At 44.7% G+C, this 25,553-nt stretch overlaps 4 protein-coding genes across 8 annotated transcripts; all 4 read left to right on the plus strand.

The window, feature by feature from the left end:
* The first annotated feature begins 1,921 nt into the window (after positions 1 to 1,921).
* On the plus strand, positions 1,922 to 11,330 carry LOC124471895 (tubulin monoglycylase TTLL3-like). The gene is made up of 14 exons (XM_047026558.1): positions 1,922 to 6,009; positions 6,650 to 6,766; positions 6,878 to 6,981; positions 7,082 to 7,250; positions 7,368 to 7,423; positions 7,871 to 7,999; positions 8,118 to 8,232; positions 8,408 to 8,521; positions 8,623 to 8,815; positions 8,993 to 9,141; positions 9,269 to 9,512; positions 9,663 to 9,922; positions 10,086 to 10,261; positions 10,652 to 11,330. The coding sequence occupies exons 1-14, from the start codon at positions 5,913 to 5,915 to the stop codon at positions 11,267 to 11,269; spliced, it is 2,541 nt and encodes an 846-aa protein (XP_046882514.1). The 5' UTR covers positions 1,922 to 5,912; the 3' UTR covers positions 11,270 to 11,330.
* Positions 11,331 to 11,578: 248 nt separating this feature from the next.
* Positions 11,579 to 15,656, plus strand: LOC124471779 (cytochrome b-c1 complex subunit 1, mitochondrial). The gene is made up of 13 exons (XM_047026384.1): positions 11,579 to 11,681; positions 12,495 to 12,635; positions 12,815 to 12,901; positions 13,030 to 13,159; positions 13,283 to 13,481; positions 13,598 to 13,677; positions 13,815 to 13,930; positions 14,013 to 14,156; positions 14,272 to 14,432; positions 14,528 to 14,613; positions 14,709 to 14,797; positions 14,909 to 14,984; positions 15,088 to 15,656. The coding sequence occupies exons 1-13, from the start codon at positions 11,619 to 11,621 to the stop codon at positions 15,150 to 15,152; spliced, it is 1,437 nt and encodes a 478-aa protein (XP_046882340.1). The 5' UTR covers positions 11,579 to 11,618; the 3' UTR covers positions 15,153 to 15,656.
* A 2,364-nt stretch (positions 15,657 to 18,020) lies between these two features.
* Positions 18,021 to 19,058, plus strand: ucn3l (urocortin 3, like). The gene is made up of 2 exons (XM_047026395.1): positions 18,021 to 18,225; positions 18,665 to 19,058. Exon 2 carries the CDS (start codon positions 18,681 to 18,683, stop codon positions 19,056 to 19,058), a length of 378 nt encoding a protein of 125 aa, XP_046882351.1. The 5' UTR covers positions 18,021 to 18,225; positions 18,665 to 18,680.
* Positions 19,059 to 21,506: 2,448 nt separating this feature from the next.
* On the plus strand, positions 21,507 to 25,089 carry cidec (cell death inducing DFFA like effector c). 5 transcript variants are annotated; one of them, XM_047025137.1, is made up of 6 exons: positions 21,507 to 21,647; positions 21,960 to 22,045; positions 22,259 to 22,412; positions 23,043 to 23,192; positions 23,944 to 24,110; positions 24,507 to 25,089. In XM_047025137.1, the coding sequence occupies exons 2-6, from the start codon at positions 21,987 to 21,989 to the stop codon at positions 24,685 to 24,687; spliced, it is 711 nt and encodes a 236-aa protein (XP_046881093.1). In that variant the 5' UTR covers positions 21,507 to 21,647; positions 21,960 to 21,986; the 3' UTR covers positions 24,688 to 25,089. The 5 variants fall into 5 exon arrangements, with proteins under 5 accessions (XP_046881093.1, XP_046881092.1, XP_046881094.1 ...); XM_047025136.1 differs by having other exon boundaries at positions 21,963 to 22,045; XM_047025138.1 differs by having other exon boundaries at positions 21,507 to 21,615.
* Positions 25,090 to 25,553: the final 464 nt, after the last annotated feature.

The raw sequence follows: 25,553 nt of genomic DNA on the forward strand, positions 1-25,553 counted from the left end.
GGCAGCTGAGCTTCCTCTCACAAAGGGCCTTTCCACGACCACAAACCCTGACACAAATGTTCCCCAACACAAAGATTCACAAAGACAACGGATGCAAAGTGCACAGTCAAACCCAGCGTAACGCCCTGGCTTTCACACAGACACAGTTTGAAGTTGACTCAGTCTGACCGGCCTGTGGAGCAGCTCCAGTGGAGGAGGATGCTTTACGTAACTGGGAGGCTCTGTGGATGTGCTCTGAGTGGAGGCTATTCTGTGGCTCTGGGTCTGCCTCAGATACTTTCTCATCTCAGCTTTGGAAAAGATTAATATCTGGATTATACTCATTTTGTGTGTGTGTTTGTGTACAGCATGTGTGTGTGTGTGTATGAGTAATATGTGCGTGTTTCTTTTTTTTTTTTTACATGGTTTTTGGTGGCCAACCACCAAATGGGAGCGCAAGCAGCAGGTTTAGGACAGTGAAGTGTTATCCTCCTGGAAGGACCTCTGCAGCTCAGCCCTTTGCTTTCATTGTAGTCATGGCAGCTGTCCAACTGACCTGCTGTTATCTCTCATCTCAGCATGGTAGAGTTTGGGGCCGGAGGGGGGGGCAAAGAGAGAGAGAGAGAGTAGCTCCTGTAGATATTGATGATCATGTTCGTCATGTGTTGTTTGTCTGTGAAGGCATGTCTAAGCTTGCCCATCTGTACACAACCTTCCCCCTTGTGTTTGTAAGTCTGTATGCATGTTTCAGGCTGCCGATAAGCAAGGGCGCGCTTCAGTTTGGACTGATGATTGAGTGTGGAGTGTGAGAGCAGCTGTGTGCTGACAGTGGCACCGTGTTGCAGCTGGCAGCGGGGGGGGGACACAGAACAGACCCCCTCTGATAACATGGCTCAGACAGACAGACAGGGACAGGGGGCAGGACATGCTGAGAGGTCACATGTGTAGACACCTTGTCTACCGCTGCTGCTGTGGACCGAGACCCAAATGATCAGTGATTACATTAGAGGGGAAGTGTGGGGGGTCATTGAGTTGTTTTAGAATGCCAGCACAGATGCAGTGCTCTGTGTCCTGAGATTTCTCCTGAAATTGAGATGAGATCTCATGGGGATCTGCAAGGTGACAGTGAACAGTGGGACAAGGGAGAGTGAGAAAGAGAGAGAAAATAAGGGATGTTTGTAGGGGACCATCATTTGAAAACAGAATTGAGATGTAAACCTTAAGGTTGATTGCATGTGCGTCTATAATCCAAGACTATGAAAGTATTCATGGAAAGCAGTTCATTTGAAGGTCACTTCGTAATCTTGAAAACCATCTTACACTCAGAGGTCAAACACACTCTATTTCATTCTGTTTCTTTTTTTCCTGGGTCTGCCTTCAACCGATCCTATTTTAGTGTGTTCCGCCTGACTGTTTGCACTCTCATGAAAAGATCAAAACTGTTCAGATGCCGTCTTTCTTTCTCTGGAAAAAACCTGTGGAGGCCGAGTGAGGCTGTTTTCCCAGTCCAGGGGGAGCGATCTGCTCTCTGCGGAGCCAGGAGGATACTCTGCATGGATTCAACACAGCTCTTTATAAGGACAGAGGAAAAAGGGCCCGCTGCCTCTATATATAGACAGACTTTATTGGGCCTCTTGTCTCTTTTCCCCCTCTGCTGCTCTTAGGAATCTCTCACCAAAGCCATGTGGGCGGCCAACCCTTCTCTCCTGCCCGCAGAGAGGAGAGTGAGAATGATAATGATCTGGGTGATAATAACAGAGTGAGCAGAGAACGAGAGAGAGCGAGAGAGAGAGAGAGAGAGAGAGAGAGAGAGAGAGAGAGAGAGAGAGAGAGAGAGAGAGAGAGCGAGAGCGAGAGCGAGAGAGAGAGAGAGAGAGAGAGAGAGAGAGAGAGAGAGAGACGGAGAGAGAGAGAGAGAGAGAGAGAGAGAGAGAGAGAGAGAGAGAGAGAGAGAGAGAGAGAGAGAGAGAGGCAAACAGGAGGAGAGATGGTGAGAGGGGAAGTGAGTTGGCATCAGTGTATCTAACATGGACTCAGCGCTCCTCACTGGCTGTCATCTTGATTGCTTAGCAGAATGAGAAGGTTGATACAGGGTACTCTGGGGATTCAACCGATGTCTCCCTGAGGTCTTCTGGATGATTCCAAACTATGAGCAATGCTAGTATTTGTCTGTCTTGTTTTGGGGCATGTTCGTGTGTGTGTGTGTTCCTACTCTCCACTGCACTGCAATGTATTTCAAGCTTTGATCTCTGCTATCTAAACAGGCCTCTAAACTTGTGCAATCTTGCTGCCTAAATCTCTACAGCCAGTGTATCCCTTGGTGATGCTAACAAACCGTACCTTGGTGTAACAGTAACTGTGTCCAATCAACTAGGCTTAGAGAGATTGGAAGACTCAAGTAACAAAACGACAACAAGATAGTGAAAGCAAATATGGACTGAGAAGTCAACGTCTACATTTTATCACTATATTAAAGTGATTTGTGTTGTCAATCTTTTTTTTTCTTCTCATAAATCTGTTGCCAGAGTAACCTTAACATTTCTCTAGATGTGTGAAACATCAGATTACACAAGGGATGTTCAAGTGATAAACAGATAGACAATAATCATCACAAAAAACCATAATGATCCAAACTCCCAAGAACATATTCATATTTTCTGTGAGTATAAAACGAATGAAGAATTTTTTTGAATGTTGACATATTTTCCTGAATACACTTCTGAGAACATCTTCACAGGTTTTGGCTGTGCAACACTCTACAAAAACAAGATTGTCAAAATGATTTGTCTTGTTTTGTGGCCATGACCCTGTCCATGAGAAAATCTGAGGAGGTGTGAGGGGGACCCCACCCAGGAACACCATCTACTCCCTGGGGTTAAAAAGACTCAGGCCAGATGAAAAATGAAGTGTTTATTTGCATGTGTGCTGTCAAATACAGGGGTTGTACAGAAGCATCAACTGCCAAGCAAATGACATGCAAATGAGATTCAAATGAGATAAAAAGAGGCTGAAAGGGTGAATGACACAGTATGTTTGTATGCATGCCATGGCACACGAGTTAGAGCTTTGTACATCTATCACAACTGGATGAATGAAAAGGTGGACTTTCTATGATAACGGTGAACAATATTGGACCCAAGATAAAACCAAATGAAAGACCTACAGGATATCTGCATGTCGTGCCAAGGAATATCTGAACGTCTAATTTGGTGACAGTATGAGCGTGGTATTTGTGTGCATGTTTGTGGATGTCGTGTATGTACCACATTTACCTGTTTATCATTTGTTTTCCCTTTTAAAACCACCATCAGTTTTACTACAACAGTAACAGAAGAGCTCTGAGAATGACCAACTATGGCGTCACAATAGTGGTGGACAATGGGGCTGTGTCAGGGAGGGCGGCCTGGGCGTGGCCACTCTGGACAGAGGCTCCTCACAATGCAGGGGCCACAGCAGCTGTCTGAACCACTGTGTCTCCCTTCACCCCACTACCACTCTCTGTTCAGCTCCAACCCTGGAACGCAGGGATGGAGGTGGAGTGGGAGGAGAGCCAGAGAGGGATAGATGGCAAACATAGACTGGAAAACAAAAGGCCAAGGGACAGAGAGGCCCTTTCAGTTAAAACGTGCACATACATACACACAAGTACACACCCAAACACACACACACAAGCACACTTGCATAGATAACCTCACAATTATTGTCCAGCCTGCATTCATCTTCTCTTCAACACCCCCACAACCCTCACACACGTACCCACTGTTAGTCTCTGCTCCTCCCATACTTATAAACGTTGTGCAGTTGATTTGAGTTACAGGAGTGTTTACCCAAGCTTCTAAAAGGAGAGCTATCCTCTTCAAACAACCATAAAATTTTACTGGCCACGACAAAGACAAGTGATGAAGCTAACCCGCTGAACTGAATTTCACATAAAGGAAGAAAGAATTCTGGTCGCCTTGGCAGGATTCTGATTGTAAGGGCAAAATCATAGTCAGAAAGATTCATGACAGGTACAAATGTCCTGGATTGTAAGATGAGTCTGATGAACAATTGAAACAGCCCTTGTGGGACTGTGCAAACAGTGGAGGAACCTCATTGACTGTATATGAAGTCTGAATAAACACAAAGCCCACCTGCTCTTCAGTTTACGTTTAATGAGAACTACACAACAAAAGCCCAGTACAATAGTCATGGGGGCTTCTGCTGTTGACTATTCAGACACCCATGCACTTCTGAATAGGCTTCAGGATATCAATCTGTTTTAAAGCATACATGGTTGGCATTAGATATGGGAGTTTTCCTACAGGTCATAGGATAAGGATGTCACAGAACTTTGACTACATAGAGGTTTTCCCTAAAAGGTCAAACAGAATGTATTCATTTTGGTTCCATTTTAGGGCTTGCATTTAGTTGCTGCAGACCTACAGTCCTGTAGTGGCATTGAGGATGGATGATTTGTTTGTTTTCATTCCTGCATCTGAAACAGATATTTTACACTAGCCTTTGAGACAGCAGTCCCATATTACATAGGCCTATCCCTCTATGACCTTGCTGGTCTTTCTACCCCGAGAACTCTGTCCATCAGACACATTCATTTCCTGAGGGGATGGGGGACCGTGAGAGAAGGACTTCCAAGACGTTCCCTTTAAATGGATGTAGATGGAAATATATTGGATACAGATAGAATAAGATTGACCAAATATTCATAGCCTAGTAGTAAATCCATGTCACACAGTCTGACGTCAACTGCCTGTATGTGGATGTTTTCCGAATTATCAACACTGTTAAATAAGTTTTGAGCGCCATCCAGTGGTTTTAATCGACTTAAACAAACTGCATACGACAAAAGTTCACATCAAAATAAAAAGCATTTTTTATCATATTTAAATGTGGAAGATAGTAGCCTATTTATAATTAATTTACTCTTCAGCCTACATTGGTTTCTCTTCACACTCAGTGATTTGAGTATCAGTACATCTACGTAATGTTAAATTGTACTAAAAAGAGCTATGGTGTATTTTAGAAACAGATCTGAGTGAGATGAGTGGACATTTTCCTACTCGAGAAAACCCGATGCGACGCATGAAGACCACCAGTGATACCAAAAAGAAAGGGTTATCAACGTTCATCAACATTAAGGCAGATAGTGTAAGGTGCTGTAAATCATGGATGAAGCACGTACGGAAGTTATTGCCCCATAAGCGAATGCATTTTTGGCTCCGACCTACACGCTTTCAAAGAAGACGTGAAGTGTGAACATTGTGTCGTCACAGTGCAACTGGGAATGCTTTGGTTTTCAGCTACTTCATCAATCGCAATGTTCTCGGATTGTTTACAGAACACCATATAAATTGACGCCGTGAAGTGAGCTGTAGGTATTTTGTCTAGACAATTTACCATTACCATATTGAATGTGTATCGAAACAATTGTGTCTGATCATGAGTTCCACTGTAGTTCCAAATGGGTGTTAGATAGCAACATTTCTGAAAGATAATCTGTACCTTGAGAAACTGGGACAGTGTCCCCAACTGAAGGTAGGATGGTGTTGTGTAACTCTGTCTGCCCAGGGTGTAAGAAACGTGACATGTGTTAGCCAAGCTGTCTTCTGCAAGCAATTTGACCCACCTTGTTGGTCACTGCACCTACACAGACTGCCTGCATTCTTGCAGAGCTTGAACCCTAAACTCCAGCCCCTATACAGAATGTCACAACTATGTTACAAAATTGTGCCATCATTTATTTGTGTGTATGTATTACGAAGTTTGTTTTATTTAAAAAAAACTGCTTAGGGGTATTGAATATACAGTGTCATTTAAACTTAACAACTGAGCAATTATCCTTACAGCTTTGCTCTGGCTGACTGAGCAAGCTGAGCTACTGACAATCGGAAGCAGCATGAGATAGAGGGGCAAGAGACCAGGGGCTGTGCTGCATGGAGGTCCCTAAACCCAGGAAGAGTGTCCATCCTGGGCAGAAGGAGGACGGAGCTCAGGGCAAGGATGGAAGTCCAACACCAAGTATTGAAAGTGGTGAGTGTTTCTCATGCCCTGCCTGCACTTAAAACCTGTCTGTGTCTGTATTCTGAGAGGCCATGGTGCTCTGTCACTTGTGTCTGTTTGACTTGCAAGAAAAAATGTCAAGCTGACCTATTGAAAAAAAGTACAATTCATAGTTTTGTTTCACTGGTTATTCTTATGTGATCATCTAGGTGACTCAACATAAATCTCCTGAACCAACTCTGTTTACAGTTTTGGACTGTTGCTTTGACACCTGCAAGCTTACAGTATTAAACCTTTATACAGCTTGCCAATGTATGAATAATGTTGAATAAGTCATGAGGTCACACTTGGAAATGTCAGGTGGTCAGATGTATGAATACAGAGGCCAGGCATTAATGTTTCATGTGTTTGCTGACTGTGCGTTTGGTCTTGGACTGAAGAGGTCAAGGTTTAGGTTTCAGTTACAGACCCCAGCTTTGTGAACCTAATGATATATTAATCCCATGATCTCTTTACATCGGAATGTTGTTGAAACACATGTGAGGCTACTATGACCTAAGTGTAATTGTATGTTCAGAACTATTTAATACGATAGAGTGAACTACTGAATGTACCAAATGTGAAGTGAGAAATACATGTTTGGATAACTGTGGTTTCTGTCCACAATTAGATTCAGACCCTGCAGGAGATATGGGGGACACCTCTAAAGACCACCAGAGCAAATCAGTGTGTCAGCGACGCACCCAAGCACCCCAGAACCCCACCATCAATAAGGGCCTACAGCCAAGTACAACCAGCAACTTCAGACAGCCGAAACACTTACCTTACATACCATACATCTGTCAAATAGAGCTGTCTTCATCATGCGGACTGGCTTGCTTGTGTGTTTGTGTGTCAGCGCCCCCTCCTGAGAGCAAAGTGCGCCGCAGCTTGCTCAACCTTCCTGTCATCAACCCAGAAAGACTCAGGACAGCTAAAGCCTTGGTGGACCAAGCATTGCAGGTAAAGTGTGTGCTTGAGATAGTAAAAATACATCTGACTTTGTTCCGAAAGGTCATTCAGTCATTCTCTCTACTCCTCGCTCTCCCTCCCTCTCCTCCAGATGCGGAAGGTCTTTTCCATCCAGGGTCAGTACCCGGTTGTTCGGGCTATCCTCAGGGCCAGAGGTTGGGTAGAACGGCGCCTACCAAAGCCAAACCAACTTTGCAGGCGTCGCCGAGGAGATGAGGAAGATGATGGGAATGATGCAGATGACAGTGATGATGATGATGGTGAGGTGGGAAGTAAACAGACAGTGTTTCGTAATTGTAATTTGTTACTTTGATGTATTTGATATTTACATGGAAGATGGACTGAGTGGTTTGTTATGTGGCTGTGCTTCTGCTTAGACAATCCACACGATGTTGAGAAACAGGAGGATCCTGATGACATGTGTGATATCATGGTAATATGCTTTCTGGTTCACCGCGCCTGGTAGCTGAGATGTGGTTCCTTTGCGATGGCCAGTCAATACAGACCCCGTTCTTTGACTCTTACCACCGAAACACTGTTGAATGATTGTAATGGAAGAATTCGAGTGGCACTGTGTAGATCGGAATAGTCAAGGGATGTGGTTTCAATACAATTTATTTAGATTATACAGTTACATAAGATTAAACAAAGCTATGCTGATCAGTCATTAACAAAGGAGGTGCCATCCACATGCCATTATGTGATGCACTTCTGACACTTAACCTTCTGTGGTACTCTCTCTCTATGCATCATTTTCATGTCGCTTTGGATAACAGTATCTGTTGAATTTATCAAATGTATGTAAATGTGGTCAAACACATTTCACTTTGACTACATAGGCGTGCCAAAGATCATGAGAACGCATTCCGTTGTTCAACAGTCACGCATGGTGCGCAATGAAAGGACATACCTTTATTGGACAACCCGTAGAGAGAACATTGAAATTCGGATTCTGCGAAAGGAACAGATTACTAATCACTATGCAAAGGCTGGAACCATCACCACCAAGGTCAGACATATCATAATGTCTTACATGAAAGACGACAGCCTATTTACGTAACTCTGAAATGCCATTGATGACACGTACTGTATGGTTTTGTCCTGTGTCCCTCGCACCTGTCTGTCAGGTGGGCCTGTGTGTCAACCTGAGGAACCTGAGGTGGTTCGATGCAGCTGACCCGGACACCTTCTTCCCTCGCTGCTATAGGCTGGGTGCAGAAGATGAGAAGTACGCCTTCATCGGTCAGAATGTTTCCTTTGTCACTATTGATTATCTTTGTATTGAGTACCTCTGTATTCCTTGCATTGTCCCTGTACTTTCTACTGGATGGGTTTCCAGAACATTTCAGTACTGTATCATTGCTATTTTCACACCCGTTCTCCCCCCCCCTTCTAAATCTCCCCCCAACGTGTGCAGAGGACTACAGGAGGACAGCCTGCACCAGCCTATTGAAGTGTATAGTAGAGAGGAGTTGTGGTGAGAGAGGAGAGGGACAGAAAGCTTGGAAAGACGGATCAACCAGGCAGTCAGGCTAGTGAACGATGATGGTCATTCCCAACATCATGCCAGTTGCACATTATTTGTTGAAAGAGGCTAACTAACTTCTGTCCTCGTCCCAACTGTGTGTTTAGGTCAAAACAAATCAAACAAGCGCCGACCAGTCGTATCGGTGTCCTGCACAATCATTGACATTGCATTAGAAGTGTGTCAAGACTTTCTGGATAGTTTGGAACATAATGACATAGACATTTCCTTGGACACGCCGCCAGCGCTTAATGAAGAACAGTGGTCTGAGTTCATTCACAATTATTACTGCGTTGTTCAGTGAGTACTTTTTAAGTGTCTGATGATCGTGTCTTGATGGGCTTTCCATACCAAAGAGCCATTAGAGACTGCAGGCTCTCTTCATTTTCCCACGTTTCTCTCTCTTTCTCTCTCTCTCTCTCTTGCGCTCTCCCTCTCCCTCACTCCCCCTGTCTCTCTCTAATGATCTCTTCCCAGTGATGGAGTAGGAATAGAAAACAGTTCTATGTATCTGGCCAGCTGTCAGGCCATGTTGCAGAAGCTTCAGGAGGTCAGTCCACAGCTGGAAACAGACGGTACTCACAACATCTGGATTATCAAACCAGGGGCCATGTCCAGAGGTAGAGGTGAGCTTCAAGAGGAGCACATGACACAAAATAGTCATACATCATATCTAATAATCTAGCTCTTATCTCAGTCATATAAAAAAGTATTTACTGTTATACTAATGGTGCTGCTGCCTTTGGTCTCCAGGTATAATGTGTGCAAAGCGTCTAGATGAGATCCTCAGGCTGGTTGACAGTGACCCGTCCCTGATTAAGGACAGTAAGTGGGTGGTGCAGAAGTACCTGGAGCGCCCCCTGCTAGTTCATGACACCAAGTTTGACCTGCGTCAGTGGTTCCTGGTCACTGACTGGAACCCCCTCACTGTCTGGTTCTATAAGAAGTGCTACATGCGCTTCTGCACACAGCCCTACTCAGTAGAGACTCTGGACAGGTATGGAAGAGGGAGGGGTTAAGAGAGAACTGTGAAGATTTCTTTTTATTCTTAAATCCTTTACTCACATTTTTCTACCCTTTGCCTCTCCCTTTATTTACCTCACCCTCCTTCACTCTAATCAACTTACCTTTCACCCATCTCCCCCAGCTCCATTCATCTGTGTAATAACTCCATCCAGAAGCACCTGCAGCCTTCTCTGCAGCGCCACCCGGAGGTACCGGCAGACAACATGTGGTCGTGTGACCAGTTCAAAGCCTTCTTGTCTAGGCAAGGTCGGGGTGCACAGTGGGGGTCTGTGGTGGTCCCAGGGATGAAGAAGGCTGTGGTCAATGCCCTTCAGACAGCTCAGGACCTGGTGGAGTCACGACGAGGTAGCTTTGAACTGTATGGAGCTGACTTCATGCTCGGTAAGTTTCTCAGTGTAGCATAGTGGCATGGCATATTTTTCAGGATTTCAATGATGGGCATACGTGTGATTCATACTGCTATCCAAAAGCTAAATGTGTAGCGACATTGTAGAGAGTGGTGCTGGGTGGTATAAGAATTCTATGATGTTTGTCTCTTTCCTAGGTCGCGACCTGAGGCCATGGCTGATAGAGATCAATGCCAGCCCCACCATGGCGCCATCCACAGCAGTGACTGCCCGCCTGTGTGCCAAGGTTCAGGAGGACACTTTACGGGTGGTTCTTGACAAACGTCTGGACAAGGGGGCACAAACCGGAGGTTTTCAGCTCATTTGCAAGCAGGTGAAGTTTTACACACTAGTGTTGGTACTGGTTTCTTGATTTGCATGAAAGGTGTTGTTCAAAAATGTGGCTGCATTAGTTTAATCATTTGGTTGATAAGCAAAATGTCCCATTTATTTTTCTTATTGAAGATACATAATTCTGTATTTGAGAGATATTTTCTTTGAGGTGGTGAGGATTTAAAAAGTTAAAGTTTAACTGGATGATGGTCCCCCAACTATTCAAAAAGGATCTCCTTTCCCAATAAATATAGTATAGTAAAGTGTGTGTACATGGTTATCCAAAGCATGAATGGAACTTTTTGCTTAGGAACCAGAAGAAACATGCAGTTGTCTCTATTATTCTAAAATAATCAATAAAATATTCAGCTCACTGTTCTTCTCTCTCCAGGCTGCAGTGGAGGTGCCTCAGTACGTTGGGGTCAACTTCCTTGTCGAGGGCTCTCAGATCAAACGGCCCCGGCGCACTCCTCCTCCGAAAGCCTCTAAACTCTCTGAGCCTCGGACCAACCTTGTGGTCCCCAGACGGTGCCCCGCCAGCAAGGAGGAGTCGAGGACAGAGAAAACAAAGACAGCATCTAAGAGGTGGATGAGGGCCGTGGTTAAACAGCTTTCCTTGTCTAGCACCAAGGTCCAGCCCCCTTCCTTTTCGGAGAAGCCTCCGGCCACAGACACTTGGAGGCTGCATTACCCATGCCTGCCTATGGTTGGTGTTCACTCTTATCACAGGCCCCCCATAGCTCAGTCCCACTCCATGGATTGCTGGAGAAGGCCCCAGGTTATAAAGCCACGGTCGGTGCAAAACTGCAGACTTTTAGATACCAGCTATCAAGGCCCTATTTTTCCTCTGGAGGTCATACGCCTGCAGGACCCAGCCAAGAAGGCCCCTTCCCTGCAGTTCACTCCTTTTGTCCGTCATCCTGGTTTCAGGTTTTCTCTACATCAGGACCTCCACCAGTGCATGGTCAGAGCTGCATGCACAGGGAAAGGACATTACAAAAGCACCTGATCCAGAGGATTATTATAACCCTTCACTTGCTGTTACATTTGAAGTTTGGTTAATCATTGTGACCTACCTCATATAAAGTCATTATCGAATCATAGCTTTGTGTTTGTATTTTTATGAAAATGGTTTCTGTTTTCCACTGTGAATCAGGGTATTATGTAATTTAGACCTTTATTTAAAAAAAATTGAAACTAGAAGAAATATAAACTCATGATTATGTACAGCTCACGTTGGCGGCAAACGCTGAGCTTTGTTGAAGTCCAAGTACTTTTGATTGACAAGTGTGATTGCGTCACCGTTTCTAGACCGGTTACGTGCGCGCAGCTGATCAGTCTGTATTTGCCAGGAAAAGATGGCAGCGTCCGTGTGCCGAGTTGGGAGTACTGTGGGTAAAGCCCTCGCCAAAGCACGCAGCGTGAGTAATCAGACATATATTTAAGGTGTTTGGATTATAACGTAGTTTGGGAAAAGGATGTTCCTTCCGATAAAAAAAAAAACTTAGTTATAACCATCGAAGAACAAGGCCCTTCATTAGCCGCACTAGCGAGCTAACGTTAGCACAGCTAGCTAGAGAGATTGAGGCATATAGGACTCGTTAGCTTGCTAGCTCGCTAACATTACGCAAGGTCAACTGTCAGAACAGGCATAACGTCTTAAAATCAGGGTCTGATCTTTGCTCATACGGTTGTGCTTACGATTGCTAAGGACTTGTTCAGTGTTGTGTTCATTTACAGACACTTTATTAAGGTCATTCTGATGATAACTGATAGATTTTCAGAGACGTCCTCATTTGCCCTCCCTGCTTTTATATCCGTGATTAGCAAGTTGGCTAGCCAGTTTTAGTAAGATAGTGCTAACGGTGACTGACCTAGTCAGAAAGTATATCATTAGTTTTTCGAACAATTTTCCCATCTTTCAGTCCTCGAAGGCAAACTCTTTTAATGGGGTTTTTCCTTATTTATCTGACAATAACTTGTTACTATTATTAGTTGCAGGAGATGTGCCATCTAGCCACCTAATAATGATTTGGCTTATCAATATTAGAAGTGTAAAAAATCAACTACAATGTGAACGGCAAACCTTGTAGCTAACATACATGTATTACATGGGTGTTGTATTACATAGCAACCCGGTTATGTACAACTATATTGTTATAATCTCCACAGTCCTATAACCAGATATTAAAATAACATTAATTAGGGTAACCTTCTAATTCCATCCCCACTAGCCTGTGTTGCTGTCGCTCCGTCGTGGTCAGGCTACAGTGTCGTATGCCCAGACCCTGCTGGGGGCCCCTGAGACCCGACTCACTGCCCTGGACAATGGCCTGAGGATTGCCTCAGAGGATTCTGGACATGCCACATGCACTGTAAGAGCCTCTGAGAAACTGCTCTCAAAACACAATGGCATTTTATGTCAAGAATTCATACATGCTTTCTTGTTTTGTTTTTTTGGGGGGGGACTGTTGGACATCAGAATGTTCCCTTAATTCACTGTGTAGACTTGGATGCCACTAGGTCACGTACTGAGCACCTCCTCCTCTCTTAGGTTGGCCTGTGGATTAGCTGTGGTAGTCGCTACGAGTCAGAGAGGACCAATGGAGCAGGGTTCTTCCTGGAGCACCTGGCTTTCAAGGTACACTACGTTTTACACTGTTACAGTGTGCTTTGAGGCTCATTAACTTGTATGTCAACACTATTCTATATACCCAGACTTGTTCCTTTCACCTTGTTGATGTTGTTGTTGTTCTTCTTCTCCTCCAGGGGACAAAGAAGCACCCCCAGACAGCCTTGGAGCAGCAGGTAGAGTCGATGGGTGCTCACCTGAGTGCATACACCTCCCGTGAGCACACTGCATATTACATGAAGACCATGGCAAAGGATCTGCCCAAAGGTGAGCTGAAAAGCATAGTGTGTGTGTGTGTGTGTGTGTGTGTGTGTGTGTGTGTGTGTGTGTGTGTGTGTGTGTGTGTGTGTGCGCGCGTGTGTGTGTAACTGTCTCCTCTCTCCCGGTCAGCGGTGGAGCTGCTGTCTGAAGTGGTGCAGAGCAGTGCCCTGAGTGAGGCTGACATTGAGCAGCAGAGAGGCGTGGTGTTGAGAGAGCTGGAGGAGGTGGAGGGCAGTCTGCAGGACGTGTGCATGGACCTGCTGTACGCCACGGCCTTCCAGGGCACCCCCATGGGACAGAGCGTGCTGGGGCCCTCCAATAACTCCAGGTACACACCAACGTGCACAAGTGCTTCATCCGGAGCCTGCAAATCAACGCACTAATACCCTTTCGTCTCAGAAACAGAACCGGCGTTTGTAACCAACATCTGTCTGTTTCCCTCAGGACCTTGACTCGCCAGGACCTGGTTGAGTACATCAACAGCCACTACAAGGCCCCCCGCATGGTGCTGGCTGCAGCTGGAGGTAGGCCTCCGAGATGCTGCTCTGTTGAGGCTTAGGGTTGGTAGACTGTGGAAGGTTCGCTCCACCCGCGTGTTTTGATGAATCATCGTTATAGTTTGATACTGAATCAGGGAATTCTAACCCGTCCGTATGTGCAGGGGTGAGCCACGAGGAGCTAGTTGGGCTGGCCAAACAACACTTCAGTGGAGTGTCCTTTGAGTACGAGGACGACGCCGTCCCCCTGCTGTCCCCTTGTCGGTTCACCGGCAGCGAGGTGAGAGAGACGATCCCTCTGTACGTGGTGTGCGAGCGTGTCTGCACAGGCCATCCAAATCTGGTTCCCCATGTCCCTACAGATCCGTATGCGTGACGACGCTATGCCGCTAGCACACGTAGCCATCGCTGTAGAGGGCCCCAATGCCGCCAGCCCTGACATTGTGCCTCTTATGCTGGGCAACGCCATCATCGGCAGCTATGACATCACCTTTGGAGGAGGAAAGGTGAGCTTTATGACTCCTTTTTCCCCTCCGTAATATATATCATTTAAAATGTCAGATCACTATATATATATATATATATATATACTCTCTAAATCATGTAATCGTTTGTGCGCAGCACCTGAGCAGTCGACTGGCTCGTTGTGCAGTGGAGGACAATCTGTGTCACAGCTTCCAGGCTTTCCACTCCTCATACAGCGACACTGGCCTGATGGGCATCTACTTTGTGGCTGATAAACACAACATCGACGACATGGTGCTCTACTCCCTGAACGCGTGGTGAGTGATGCCATAACAGGCGCCAGGCCGGCCGTTAACTTCAACTGTACGGTGTGCTGCGGTGGTCTCTGAGCAGTCTCCGTCTCTCTCTGCAGGATGAACCTGTGTACCACAGTGACGGAGAGCGACGTCGCCAGAGCCAAGAATGCCGTCAAGGCCAGCCTAGTGGGACAGCTCAATGGTATGACCTCCCCCCCTCCCCCTGCTGTGTTGTCTTTCTCATGCAGACACACACGCGCGTCAACAGGTTCTAACACGTGGTGCTCTCCTGTGCAGGTACGACGCCCGCGTGCGATGACATCGGCAGGCACATCCTGAACTACGGCCGCCGCATCCCCCTGGCCGAGTGGGACGCGCGCATCGACGTGAGCCCCTCGACTCCGCTCCTACACACCCCTGCCTCAAACGCATGCTCGCATCCCCTCGTCTCAGCCCTCCTACCTTTACACTTTTGTCCCTGTGTGTCCTCTCCCCAGGCTGTGACGCCCAAGATTGTGCGTGACGTCTGCTCCAAATACATCTACGATAAGTGTCCCGCTGTGTCTGCTGTTGGTGAGTTACTGGATGTTTCCTTTTTTTTTCTTGTTCCTCTTTTCCATCAAGGCAATGACTATCTGTGGTCTGACCTGTCCATCTCCCTCCCTCCATGATACAGGCCCCATTGAGCAGCTTACCGACTACAACAGAGTGCGCAGTGGCATGTACTGGCTTCGGTTTTAAGACGTCCCACCGTGCTGCTCCTCGTGTGTGCGTTGTCAGCTCTTCTTCCCGCCTTCACTCCTTTCTCACTGCGAACATGAAGACCTCAGAACGGCCTCAGTTTAGCAACACAGACAGCCCTCCGTTCTTGGTTCCCTCCTCCGTCTCTTCATCGTTCCTGCCTCCCTTTCTCTCCTGCGGAGGGAGGGAGGGCCTGGGTGCATGTGTTCGCGGTGTCTCTGTTCACTGTCAAGACATGCTTATTCATCATTTACCTCTTAGGAAAGATTGTAATATACAGATTCCTGGTGTTATCAAGGAGCATTTGAACATACTTCATTTTGGGAAGGAGGAGAGAAGGGATCTTCTGAATACATTGTGATATACCTAGAGTTAAATCAGGCCACTGTGTACAACCTGTCATTGTGGAGCAGAAGTATTTATGAATTGCTGTAACGTTTTGTTTCTGGCCTCTATTGTACATAACAGAAGCTCTCATTCCGATGAATAAAATACTGTTCAACACCTTTGTGGCATGCTTTGGTTTATCTAGTCTACTCGTCAATAATGCCCATAGGAGAAGCAGTTGTGCACCTGAGTAACTGATTATTGGTTGAAGATGTACATCTGCTTCAGTCAGGGCTGATGTTGTTCTGTACTGATTCATTCCAGCCACAAGGGGGACATGATGGTGCTCTCCTGTTCTCACCTACGGTGGCCCTGAAGTGCAAATGACACTCGTATTGGGGGGGGGAGCAGGTTTTTGTATTGGGGGGAGGTGAACAAGTCATCCGTTTTGGGGGGAGTTGACTCATATTGGGGGGGAGTATTTTCATTTGGGGGATGTACTCATATTAGGGGGTGTGGTTTGCACTTCAGGGCCACCGTACTCACCTGACAAAAACGGAAGAAAAAAGGCAATATCCTGTCAACATATAGTCACTCAAATGTTCCTCAAGTTCAACGCCTCCCTCACAGTATCATTTTCCCTTTGTTCCTTCATGGGTTAACTCTTATAGCGTCCACTCTCCACATCTTACTTTCCTCTCAGGTCTGGGATCTCAAGACTCCCTCCACATACCAATGTCAGAACTGCATACAAAGAGTTGCAGATCAGTTTTGGAATCTATACCTAAATAATCTGGTATTTATATATGTAGATGTTTATTTGCTTATATCAAGAATGAATCACGCTGCAAAATGTCAGACAACGTTCTGTGCTTGAGTGTGTGCCTGAATTTACATGTAGTCATTTTTAGCAGATGCTCTGAATTAATATCTCAAAAAATGAATGTCAACTTGAACACACTTGAGGGTACAGTGTGGCATGCCCACTTACTTTCCATGGACACAGAAACTCACATCTTATCCTCCACTGATCCACCAAAGGACTGATGTTAATCATACATGGCAACATGTGTGACATAAAGCACATTGGAGTTCTTAATGTATTTATGAAACAGACCTTGAACTGCAACCCAAAAGCTGCAAGATGGGACATGCCTATTTACCTCTGAGTCATCCCCTCAATGGCGTCACATTGGATCTACGACACTGGGACTGCTGGTGGTACTCTATTTCAGGCTGTTCCACCTATGAGTACAGCCAGTGACCTCCCCCACCCCTTCTCTCCTGCCTGAGCAGTGCTGCTGATAACAAGGCTGTAGGATGAGAATGTGACCCCATGCTGTGTGTTCAAACTGAAGAGGTCACCCAGGCAGATACTCCTCTGAATAGCCCCAGGATGAGGTCCTTCTGTCCAGGCAGCAGTTGTTGGTCTACTGTTATCATTAGCCAGATGAGGATAATGTCTTGATGGACCAAGCTGGAGGTGACTCAGGAAACATGAGAACCTTGTCTTCCTCTCTCTCCTCTTTGCAGGGTTCACAACATCTCCCTCTCTTCTCTCGTCCGCTGGGTTTTCAGCCCAGTTGATCCTTTTCCTTTCGCCACATATCTCCCTGTATTATTTTGAGACCGCAGCACACATTTTTTTAACCCCTGTGTTATCTTCGGGTCATTGTGACCCATCAGTCATTGTGACCCACCATCGTATTGCGGCAACTTTACCTCATACAAAAACAAAGTGAAGCATTTTCTGTTAACCGTTGGGCTGTCTCAGACCCTACACATCGCGAGGTTAAAAGAAAACTATTTGTTTTTGGATTGGGTAAAATTGGGTAAACACAACGATGGTTCGTTATGAACCTTTGGGTCATGTGACCCGAAGGGCACACAAGGGTTAACTTAATTTTATGTGCAATTGAGGATGTGTGTTTTAAATATCTGTATATAGGTTTGAACCAATAAATCAGGCACTGGATGTTGTTGCTCAGCATGGTCACTGATGGACTGGTTAAACCAGTTATAAAGAAACCAGAGATGCCTGTCTCCCAAAATGTTATAATGGACATGGTGGCAGAGTCTCAGTATTGATTGGATTTACAGGCACAGATGGAACCTGTTGGACTGTGCTGTGAAAGATGAATCACACTTGTTCTTTCAACAGTCACAAAAAAGAAAGATTTCAACTGTTTCAAAAGATTATATACATATATATATGTGATAACCATGTACATACACAAGCACCATGCATTGATCAGGTCCAGATAAAGTATACCTTTAGTAATGATGTTGGGAGTTGGCATGAGGTTCAGGGTGGTGAACGGATATTATGACCAATATAGAAAGGCCAAAATATTACAATTAACACCGTCTTTGTTATTTTTACACAGAGAAGGTGATGGCAATGACAAGAAAGGAAATGACACAAGATGAGAGGGGAAGGAAAAGTATGGAGAGATGCAAAAGATAAACAGGGTGGGGGGATCGCTGGGGGGGAAGGGGGACTGTGACGGTGCAGAGGGATGAGGATGAAAGAGAGGCGAGTCTTGGACAACGAGAGAGAAGCCAAGTTGAACAGTTGTCCATTTAGGTGTGATTGTGGTCGTTCTTCTACCCGGAGTTCAGAACCTGAAAGACAGAGAGACGAACAGTGGAGGACAGACGACAAACACTTCAACACAACCTTGCTTCAGAGAAGAGAACTTAAGAGACTTTTTGTGACGTTTCCATTCCAGAGCCGTGACATTGGGTAAGTCCTTGGCATTTAGACTATTTTATTAGGCTTTACTAAACTGGTATACAATTTTAAACTAAATTTACTCAGTGGTCAACACAACAACCCATGAATAGCTGAGGGTAAAATAGTATTTTTATGATGTTGAACAATATTGCCACCCAGTTTAATAGTAGTAATTTCTCTACTTAATAGACATGGGATCAGTTAAGCACAAGGAAGATAATTAAACAATGTTTTGAAGTTTACGCATGAGTTGGACCCACTGACATGCAAATACAGTGAGCAGTTATTTCTGACGGCAATTACGTTCCAAGGAGTAAAGCTTTAATGATGTGAATACAGTGCATGGCAACACAATCTACAGTGCTGTATTGGTGACAAATTAAAGAGACAAATCTGTATACATGGTCTGTATGGTCTCCATTTAACAAGTATTTTCTCTCCTCCCTAGACCAAGAGTGCTGACCATGCAGGGCATGCGTTTGTGTCTAGCCTTGGCTTTGCTGCTTCCCTGGTGCATCCAGTGCCAGAGAAGGAGCTCTGCCAGTGCCGATTTGGGCGAGGACACAGAGACGGACCTAGTGGCTGTTGACGTCCTAAACCACAGCGGTGTCCTGCGCACCCTGTTCCCCCCAGAGTACCACCCAACCCTCCGGCAAGTCAGAGCTCCACGCCCAGCGTCCCAGGTCCCCAAGAGAGCCCAGCAGGGGTCCCGCTTTGCTCTGTCTCTAGATGTCCCCACCAGCATCCTCAGTGTCCTCATAGATCTGGCCAAGAACCAAGACATGAGAGCCAAGGCAGCAGCAAATGCAGAATTGATGGCCCGCATTGGCAAAAGAAAATGAGGACAAAGAGGGCTAAGACCAAGAAGGATCAGTCTCCTTCCATGAGGAAGGATTCCAGACCAGGCTGTGGTAAATGTGCTAGGATGGCAGCAGGCTGGCTGTAAAAGGCATATCCGAATCTTTACTGAGTCTTGATTTAGTTTAGATCCTCAATGTTTTATATTTTCTATTGCATAATTATCACCTCATTCCAAATACCTTCCACAGATTGCCTCTTGGAAATGGCAAAGAAGGATAAAGCAAACCTTGCCAATTGTCACTGAGAATGAAGCTGGTCTTTTGTCTCTGATACAGTGAATTAACATAATAAATAGCAAATTAATATTAAAGAGGATAGAGAAATATTTAAAGTATATTTATTGTGTTTGTAGAGTGTAATAAATTAGAATGTTCCAAAATAAAACATAATGGTGTAAATCTGTTTTGTGATTGCTGTTTTTGTTGTGCTCTGACGTCAAATGCGCTTATTAATTACAAGCATCAGCAAACAATAAAACACAAATGAATGGGCCTAAGCCAAATCATCCTGCGTCAGTCGCAACAGGGTATCTTTGATAATGGGACACAAGGGATGGAGAGGAAATTGACCTCAAACACAAAAAGAGCCCCCTTGATACAGATCTATGTTGATTTATGCCTGATCCATAGTCAAAGAGATAACGCTATGTTTCAATCTACAATCTAAGTTATTTCATAAGGTATTCAGATGACACAGTTGAAAAGTATAGGCCTATCCCCTTATATAGCCTCCACGTGGCCTGTCGTCATAGCCTACAACCTCATTGTAGAACATACTTTGTGTAAAATTACTTTAATAATTAAAAGCTGATATTTGAAGTCAAAATGAGTCACGGAACCCTGAGGCATTCAGCAATTGTCTTAAACGGAACTGGCAGTTTATTACTGTGGCCCCTACCACTGTTTACTCTGACAGAAGCGTTCCAAGATTCACAAGAGCGGTAGTGTAATGAGCAGCAGTTCATTGTTGAAAACCATTGTCGTATGGAAAAAAGAACGTGCGGGCGTACCACATTGTTTGCTCAGTTGGTATAACTTGATACTGTCGCAGGAAAACTTACGGGCATATCATCGGGTATTTGCCTAATAGCTATTTGGCATATTCGTTCACCAACGATTTTGTCCACACGGTGTCAGCATTTTTACTGATGTGTCTTTAATGCCCTTCCAAGTTCTGTGTTGTTTGTATGAGATCACACCTATGGTTCATAACCTTGGAGAACTACTTGAGCCACGATAAAGCTATTTAGCTTGTCATTAGGCCTAATTCAGTGCAGGTGTTTAAGATGTTTGTTGTCGCAGATGGCAATGTAATGTGTTCAACTGGCAAAGAAAGTAAACGACTGAAGTTGGCACGCTGATGGTGAATATATAACTATGAAGTGCATATGAAAGAAATGCACCTATTTTAGATAGTACAAACGTTTTTAATAATTTGGGGGAACTTTATACTATCACTTCACACACACACACATGTATGTTATTTGCATTACGGTTCTGAGACGGGAAACCAAGGCAAAATATTTGTGTTATTGGGCCTTACAAGTTGTGTACCTGCAAACATGTGCGTCTAGGCCTATGCGTATGTTCGTCTAGGATGTTGGCAGTTACCTATTTTTGAATACTGCGTTTGTGTGCATTTTTTTTTATTTACATGTTGGTGGAAAGAAAGGAAATGTTCTAGAGTTGTTGCATGGGTTCTTGTAAGAGCTACTAGGACACAGACACGTTTGTGAAATGTCTTGCAGCAAATCAAGAAATTACGAAAGCAACCAGCTGTTTCTCACCAGTGTGTGTGTGTGTGTGTGTGTGTGTGTGTGTGTGTGTGTGTGTGTGTGTGTGTGTGTGTGTGTGTGTGTGTGTGTGTGTGTGTGTGTGTGTGTGTGTGTGTGTGTGTGTGTGTGTGACATGTAGCTAGGCTATATGTTGTCACACTGACGTAGTGATTTGTACAATCATGTTTGTATTTAGGGTAGATTGTATAACATACAATCTACCCTAAATGGTAGATTGTATGTTGGTGGTGTGACGCAGTCAAAGGGACAAGGCACTCCCTTATGTTGGCCTAGACTATTCGTATCAGCCTAAATGACGTGTTCAAAACTCAAGATAATGCCAGACTACATTTGGACTTTGACATCAGCTATATACAATATTGCCAGGACATGAGGGCCAAGAGTATTAACTTGACCATCATTAATGTACTTCCTATTTTTATTTTACCATAGTTTGTGGATCAAGAATTAAATTGACTGTCCTAAATTTACGGGTCCATACATTCTGCTTACAGACAAACAAATTGGCATTAATTAATGTTCTATCTTAAATGCTGAAATTATAAATTGAGTGATGAACAGAATTTTAGGGGAGGAGAAGTGGGTGGGACACAGAGAGAATTGCGCAATATGAAAGCTGACTGTGCAACTGGCAGATTTGTTAGAACAAAGGTGAATGTGACGCAAGAAGCAGAAGGAGCAAAAGAGAGAAGACTGACACTTGAGTTAAGAGAGGTGGAGACGAGGAAACCAGAAGAAGCTGTGTAAGCGTAGAGAGAGATCTTACTTACACACGGTAACTTGATAGACTATAGCAACTTCTTTTGCTGGGTTGTGAAATGAATGAATGCTTTGAGTTTTACTGACACAGGATTACTTTGGATCAGCCTACATTTTGCATGAAGTATTGACGAAACTTAAATCAGCAGGACGCATTCTGTATTTTGTGTATGTTTATTCATAAACCAATCTTTTCTTCTTCAGAAATGTATTCGATGGTTGACTCATGACTTCCAGCACATATCTGTTTTAATGGGAAGACGGCATCTCCTGCTGGTAATTTGAAGTAGAACACCTTTGAGATCAACCTGTGTTCTTCCTGAATCAGCAGGTCCAGAGAGAGAGCGTACGGATCATGACGTTGAATTATGCCATGAAGTCCTTCAGTCTTCTGTCGCCGACTTCTCTTTCTAAGTAAGACTTGGGGAGGGGGAACCTACCGCTAGGAACACTTAAGGAATAATTGGCACAAGTCTTGACTGTGACCTTGGAAATAGATCAGCACAGTTGGTCATTTTGTTTTTGCTATTAAGTTCTTTATTCCGTCTCTTATAAGGAATGTGTGTATTTTACTGTCCAGACAATCAGCAGAGTTTGGTTAGATGTGTGTTTGTGTCTGTACGGCAGGCGTGTGACAGACGGCGTCTCTGCAAGTGCTTCCATGACCCAGCAACTCCTGACGGCCAGGACTGCTCCGGCCAAACCTTTCCGGGTCACCATTTTTGACCGCAGTGTGAAGAAAGGCATCATGGCAGAGAGTCTACAAGACCTCATCAACAAGGTGAGGTTCTGAGGGAAGGTGGGAGAACAGTGTGTCAATGTCAGGCAGTACATGGGTAACAGTGAGAGTAAATTAAATGGAAGAATAGAGAGTGAGGTGGGGATATTGCTGTAGCTGGTTTCATAAATATTTTCACATCTATCATTTGTGACTACATATATTCACAACGGGATTACAATGTGACTCAGACAGACCAATGAAGGACTGGAGATTAAAAGCATGGGTGATTCAGAGGCTTGCAAAGAGAACATTGTTTTTTTTCCATTAACGCTTTTTTTACTGAAGGATGAACTCATTGTCATGCTGACGCTGATTCACTTGTTTTTCTTTCTGGCGCTGTTACGCTATTGCACCTTTCACACACTACTTTTAGAAACTCCCGATCTTTGATTTAGTTTGAGAATTTTCTAATAAGAGACCATTCAGGATCTTCTTATCAAAGAAAAGCACATTAAAGTGTGAACATACTGGCACCAATTACAACTTGAGATCTATATATTAACTATATCAACAAACTTCTGAGTTGATTTAAGCAGGAAAGGGCTCTCCTGAGACATTGACTGGAGATGGCTGTACATGTACTCCCTGTTGATGTTCTCCTTGCTGACATGTTGCTTGTCTCTCCACTAGGCCAGGGACTCTCTGCAGGTGTCCTGCGACAGCGTCCTGGTGCTGGAGGAGGATGGCACCGGGGTCGACACAGAGGACTTCTTCCTGACCCTGCCCAACAATGCTGCCCTCATGCTCCTGAACAAGGGCCAGAAGTGGACTCCTTCACAGGTTGGCAATGCCTCATACATACTACTGTTGACTCACTTCACTAGGATGTCCAGCATGTCATCAGTCAGTATGCCTGGAGGAGAGGCCACATTAGCATGTTCAGTATCCCCTCTGCACGAGGCTTGGTCAATGTCCATGGGCCTTTTGCTGTGGTGGCAATATGAAATTGCTCAGAGGGGAAGCTTATATTCATCAAATAAATTCAATATTCAGCAAATGTGACAAAGAGAAATGCAATATCCCTGGAATTAATTTGTAGAATTAATATAAATGTGTTGTTATTAAGGCTGACTACTACAACTGGCCTGGAATAAGTCGGAAAGCAACTGGAAATCAAATGGCAAAACTCATTCAATCGGTTTTTGGGGCGAAATGACGATTTAACAAAGGTCCCGTTACATTGGAATTAGTTTATTTCCATATTCATTTAATTGTGTTATAATTGGCTGCTACCTGAATGCCACCACTCTATCTTTTCTGCTTGCTTCATGCTGAGCCTGTCTCATTAACATAAGTCATTTCCTCTCTCTGGTTGTCAGCTTGATGTTTAAGATGCATTCATCTCTATTTTAATGCACTCTGTGTTTACTTGCAGATGACTGAACCCCCTTGGGGTTCTGTTCCACTTTGTCAGAATAAGTCTGAACACTTAAGGGGATTATTTTAGAACTTATATTTGAAATTCTATACTACATCGTAGTGTGTATATAGTAGACTTTAAGCCTGACCATTCTGACCATTTGACTGTCAGTGTTCCAGCAGACTCCAGCACCGAAAAGACGTGGCTCGAGTGACCTTTGATCTGTATAAGAACAACCCGAAAGATTTCATTGGCTGTATGAATGTGAAGGCCACACTGTATGGAGTGTACACAGTGTCCTACGACGTCCGCTGCTATGCTGCCAAGACTATGTTCAGGTGAGTAAATGGTGTGTGTGTTTACATGGGGGGGGGGGGGGGGCAGGGAGTTTACTGTTTGGGAAATAAAGATGCAAGAGGTCAGATTCCAATAGGTTGGGATGCTTTTTTTCAGAGTAATTTGAGATGAGCCATAAGTGCTTAACAGCAGCTTCAGGTGAACAGAAAATGAGATTTATGTTAAAATGTTTATTACTGATGTTGTGTATTCTGTTTCCATCTGCCTGAAACCATTTAGTTTTTTACTGCTGCATGAGCACTGTATTTGTACAGTATGGCTGCATTTGCATGTTATGGCTCTGTCTGTTTGGTTACTATGTATTTGGTCTGGTGGTCCATCCACACGGCAGGTATTCGTCTGTGTCTGACCAACATTGTTTGTCTTGGTGTTAATAGGGAGATGCTCAGGTGGACCTTGTTCACCATGCAGACCACAGGCCACCTCCTGCTAGGCTCTTCCTTCTACATTGAGCAGATGCTGGATGAAGAGGAGCAGGCAGAGAAGGGACTGGCACTGCCTAAGAGCAGTAGGATCAAGAAGCTGCAGTGTGCTCTGATGGGCAAGATGGCCCAGTGACAGCAGTCAGGGATGCCACCAACACTCAAGAGCTCACAGGACATGCTCACAGATGCGGAGGAAGTCATGCATGGTCTGGACCGTGTAAAATGTCACCTGTTGTATCATTTGAATGATGTCACGTGCACTAGTCGATGGTGTATGATATGCCTAGAATGGATGTAGTCCGTCCTTGTGGAAAACGGGAAAGACTGCAATTTACTGCTGTCGTTTAACTAGCTTTGTTACACTGCCTGTTTATCAGAATGGCAAACAATGCACAAACCTTTTCTCTGAATGCACTTTTCTATTGCTGTGGATACTACTGCTGTGGCTACAACTGCTGCTATGGCTTGTATTATATACTGCACAACACCGTTTTTGTATTCATACGCTGAACAAAATAAAGGATATGGATCACTGCAGCATATTCATTTCCCTTGTCGCAAGTACAACTAACTCACAGGGCTCAATGGTTAGTTTAAAGGAAGGGTCATTTGGCACTGGGACAGTGCCATTGTCGTCTGGTCATCTCACAGCTCTGTGATAGTGTTGTGCCCTGCCCTGTCCTGTCCTGCCAGCTGCAGCGTTTTAACTGGGGGTTGGAAGGCAGGACAGGCTAACAGCTGTTGGGAGTAAAGTGGCAATGGATGACGGAAGAGAGCCATTACACTAAAAGGAGAGGGTCATGATTTTGCCAGCAACATCAGCAGGTCCACTCCCCAGTTTTTTTAAGGAAAAGTGGCTGGGGAAAAAAGGGTGTCATTAACAGAAATGAATGTAGGTTCCGTTTGGTCGTTCTGTCAAACACTTAGTGGTCAGTAGTGTGCTTTCAGACTCATGGGTATGAGTTGGGACAGCAGATTGGTTCAGATGGTACACATACC

This window comes from Hypomesus transpacificus, chromosome 9 (assembly GCF_021917145.1).
Source record: "Hypomesus transpacificus isolate Combined female chromosome 9, fHypTra1, whole genome shotgun sequence".
In the NCBI taxonomy this organism is placed as follows: Eukaryota; Metazoa; Chordata; class Actinopteri; order Osmeriformes; family Osmeridae; genus Hypomesus; species Hypomesus transpacificus.